Source organism: Haliotis cracherodii, unplaced genomic scaffold, assembly GCF_022045235.1.
Source record: "Haliotis cracherodii isolate W230 unplaced genomic scaffold, xgHalCrac1.p SCAF_6, whole genome shotgun sequence".
Lineage (NCBI taxonomy): Eukaryota > Metazoa > Mollusca > Gastropoda > Lepetellida > Haliotidae > Haliotis > Haliotis cracherodii.
The window spans coordinates 54,356,206-54,360,361 of record NW_027266319.1 but is presented as its reverse complement, the minus strand read 5'-3'; the positions used below and the strand labels follow the sequence as shown (position 1 = coordinate 54,360,361).

General features: G+C 43.2%; 1 protein-coding gene across 1 annotated transcript; it reads left to right on the top strand.

Annotated features, from left to right (window-relative positions):
- Nucleotides 1–557: 557 nt before the first annotated feature.
- On the top strand, nt 558–3,613 carry LOC139446140 (uncharacterized). Its single transcript, XM_071227438.1, has 3 exons — nt 558–790; nt 1,688–1,896; nt 3,348–3,613. The coding sequence occupies exons 1-3, from the start codon at nt 558–560 to the stop codon at nt 3,611–3,613; spliced, it is 708 nt and encodes a 235-aa protein (XP_071083539.1).
- The last annotated feature ends 543 nt before the right edge of the window (nt 3,614–4,156 follow it).

The following is a 4,156-nucleotide window of genomic DNA, read 5'->3' as shown; positions in this document are numbered from 1 at the left end:
CGCAGTTCACTCGGATGTTGCACAACTATGAAGTGATGCGTCGTCAGGCAGATAAACAAGGACGACTCCCCGACCCACCACACCTGCATGGCGAAATCGGGGAGAGTTTCAACACGTATTCCTTGATTACAGAGATGAAGGGAATATGCTCTTCCGTTATCTGCTCCTTAATTCGAAACTGGGCAACTGGACCTGTTTGATGGACAAAATAAATTGTGACGGGGGAGTGAAAAACCACACCAGTTTACATTATATGACACATTAAGGTTATCGCTTTGGTTTTTTAAACCTTTTTCATGAGATACAGGACGCTAACAAGGAATTCACGTTTACGTTATCAATTTATACATGTCAAGCTATTTTGGGAGAGCACAGGAAGTTCTGGCGGCCATCAGGGGTGAGGTATTCTGGGTATATATATATCGTTATCACCGGTGACAAGCTTCACAACAAGGCTACACGCGTCTCAGGCAACGTATCAGAAGTCTTTGGAAGACGACGTCCACGTCGCAAGTCACAGTCCACGTCTACATCACTACTACGACACACAAACAGGAATGATGTCCTCATTCTTCATCCTCATTGTCATAGTTTCATTCATTATGGTTCAAGGATCATCTCCCGCCTGTCCTTCGACACCGGAAGTTAAACTCCTAGAAGACCCGGATGATTGCGCAGTATTCCATTTTTGTTTCTCTGGGCAGCGTTTGACGTTCAGCTGTGAACAGAGAGTGTGGAATGCGATCACAAACTCCTGTGTTGAACAAGGGACAACGAAAGATAGATTTAAGTTTGAAATTTGGAAAGAACAACATGTATTTACGACTTGTTTTAACCCAAGGGATCTGCATAATTTAGAAATGAGCAAACCTTTACGAATTCTTTAGACTTTGTCAACATATGCAGGTTTTTGGATAGTTTGGCTGAAATGTGTGGAAAGGGCAGATTTTCGCGATTTTCAGTAAGTGTTTTACTAATATTTAGACATGACCAAGTCCTTGACCCAAGCTGGTTTTCTTTGGAGAAGTAGATACATAAAAAAAACTGCGGTAACGAATTCATCTTTTAGCCACATTCTAACGTCTTTTGGTATGACGCGGCCGGGGATCGTGCCACCGACCACCCTGTTCAGAAGGTGTTCTCGGACAAGTTACCGGGACATCTTTCGAACGCGCCAGCTTCGCGGAATCGACCGAACGTAACCTACTTCGCAGATTCGAATGTCTCCCTGGCAGGTTGAATGTAACACGTGTTTCCTTGAAAGTGGCAGATGAGAGTTAGGGCTGATAGGAGCAGGACGCATCGCGAGATGCTCCTTCTCATAGCTTGCGTGTTTTCAGAGCCCTACTTGGGCTGTTCTTCCATGTGCATACTTCGATACCAGGGAAGTTAGGGCTGTACTTGCATGTGCATACTTCCATACCAGGGAAGTTCAATTTGTACATAATTTGTTTATTGTAAATATCTTGTGGGTTTATTAAAAGGGCTGAATTTCCGTTTTCAGTTAGTTTTCATTGGAGGGGTTTCTTCTCCTCACACCCACTTCCCGGGCAAACGCTCTGTCCTCTACACCACGGAAGCGGTATCAATACTTGAAGCAACTGGTCGGAATGACGGCTCTTCAAATCAAGTGTTTGATATTGATAAAAGTGATTGATAGTCCACGTCAATTGTGACTTTCAGGTAGGCAGCGTGTCAATGGCTGTTTCAACAAGGTCGCTAAGATTGCCAAGGGCGATAACTGTGCCCAGTATTACGACTGTTCCTTAAACGCATCTAATATGGTAGACCGGAAGCGAGAGTGTCCATATCCGTTCCTGTTCGACGCTCAGAGCGCCACCTGTCGGGATCACTCTGAAGTCAAGTGTGGGGAAAGAAAAGAGCCCAAAGATCCATGTAAGTGAGTGTATGAGTGAGTTTAGTTTTACGCCGCTTTTAGCAACATTCCAGCCATATCGTGGCGAGGGACACCAGAAATGGTCTTCACACATTATACTCATGTGGGGAATGGAACCTAGAAATTCGGCATGACGAACGAACGCTTTAACCACTAGTCTACCCCAGCGCTCGTCCATGTGAGTGACAATGCCATGAAAACAGAGATATCATAGTGAGCGAGTGGTCATAGTTTTAAGGTATTTCAAACCCGTTCATAAGGGTTAATGCATAGTTCACATGGTTCTTATATAAAAATGTCACATTTTAATGTTATTTTTGCAAAAAATACAGTACCCAAAAGTCGAAATGAATCATTAATCTTTAATGTATGCAAATATAAAACGGCAACGCCAGAGAATAACCAGTCTCGATTATCCATACGAAACAGATGCCGATGGAAGTAAAAGGCAAATTGGCGGTGAAAAATATAAGAATGGATCACTGAAAGCAGTGATGACACCAGGTGTTCGCGAAAAGGGAAAGCATGTCCTTCCCTGCCGGTAGCTCACTCACAATTTGCATAAAAATTGTTGTTGTCTCAAATCAGTATTGCCAGTACAAGTTTGTTGTCAGCCGGACGTGCACCAGTCTTGTTTGTCGTTTTGAGCAGCGTAAAACTCCCACCCAACCAACCCCCACCCCTGGCGTTATAAACATGATAAAGCACGGTCACTCGATACACTCTCCTACCCAGTTCCATGCGGCCGGCATCCGCAACATAGTACCTCTGATACAGGCCAGCGCCATATGACGATTCGTCACATCTTTCACAGTCCATTCAAGATATTGAATATGCTTTTCATCCGTTTCATGTTTGACAAGTCTACTCATTTTCATAAACAGATGTCAAAGAACGGTTACGGTTCTTTAAGAAAGTCTCCTAAAACGTGAAAATCTACTTGTTTCTGCGTAGTTATCCTTTGTTAACGTTGGTTGTACGGCTCCACGTGCTGTCATCGAAGCCAAACGGAGAACTAGCGAAACGGTCACTTTGATGTATAAATATATTTTGTCATGCAACTCACTGTCGCAGCTGTAGTAGCAAATTTATATAATTATGGTAAAGCGCCCCCAAATACTTGCATTAGTCCGTTCTATACTGATTTCTGAAAAAGCGCGTTTGTTTACAAACAAGAGAAAAGTCCGGTCACGTGATATGTAAATTAGCCTGTGGCAGTGGTGTTATGCTGAGTCAAAACTGCGCCGGAGTGTGCACTCGATATAATCTTTTTACTTATCTGGGCCTCGTTCCGCTAAGCGATCTCAGAGATAAGGTGAACGTAACACCAATACCTTAACACAAGCTTACGATAGTCGTAGCGATATGATCACTTTGTTGAACATGTACAGGGCCCTGATACCAATAAATATGAATAAGAACATTTGACATTTTCAATCCACATTCCCAGGTGATTATGACGTCAATATGTGCCAGTCTGCAATGTGCCTCCCGTGTATCGAGCGCTTCCCATCATGCACTGGACTTCCGGATGGTTTGAATCCCTGGATCGGCCGCGAGGGGTCACCCTACTACGTCGTGTGTCGGGGGGAGAGGGTGGTGTATTCCGGACATTGTGGCTCTCTCTTGGGGCTACAGATGTTTGATGCCACCAAAAAGAGCTGTGTTTTGAACTTTGCTCCCCTCTTAGACCACCAGGTCAAAGTTCATCCGTAACGTACGCAAGATGGCGTTGTATCGACAATGGCTGTGAGGAAGACGTCGTATTTTGATGGGGAAGGATGAAATCCATCATATCAGTTCAAGTTGTCGACACTGATATATTTATGCATACAATTCATTCTCATTGTTTGTATTTATTACCACCCAGTATGTAAATACTCATCACGTATTTATTCATTGTCTGTGTTCTGCTATTGTGTTTGACGTTTGACAAGTAAATTCTTGTACATACGTTCCTGTGAAGGTTTGTCAAACTTGAAATAAATAACACTTCTATATTTCAAAGCAGTTGAGCAATTCTTATTGGTTCAGTACCCAAAACAGAGTTTTTGTTTGTTGTTTAATGCCGCACTCAACAATATTCCAGCTATATGACAACGGTCTATAAATAATCGAATCTGGACCAGATAATCCAGTGATTAACATGATGAGCATCAATCTACGCAATTGGGATACAATGACATGCATCAACCTTGTCAGCCAGCCCGACCACCCGATCCCGTTTATCGTTTCTTATGACAAGCATGGATTGGTGAA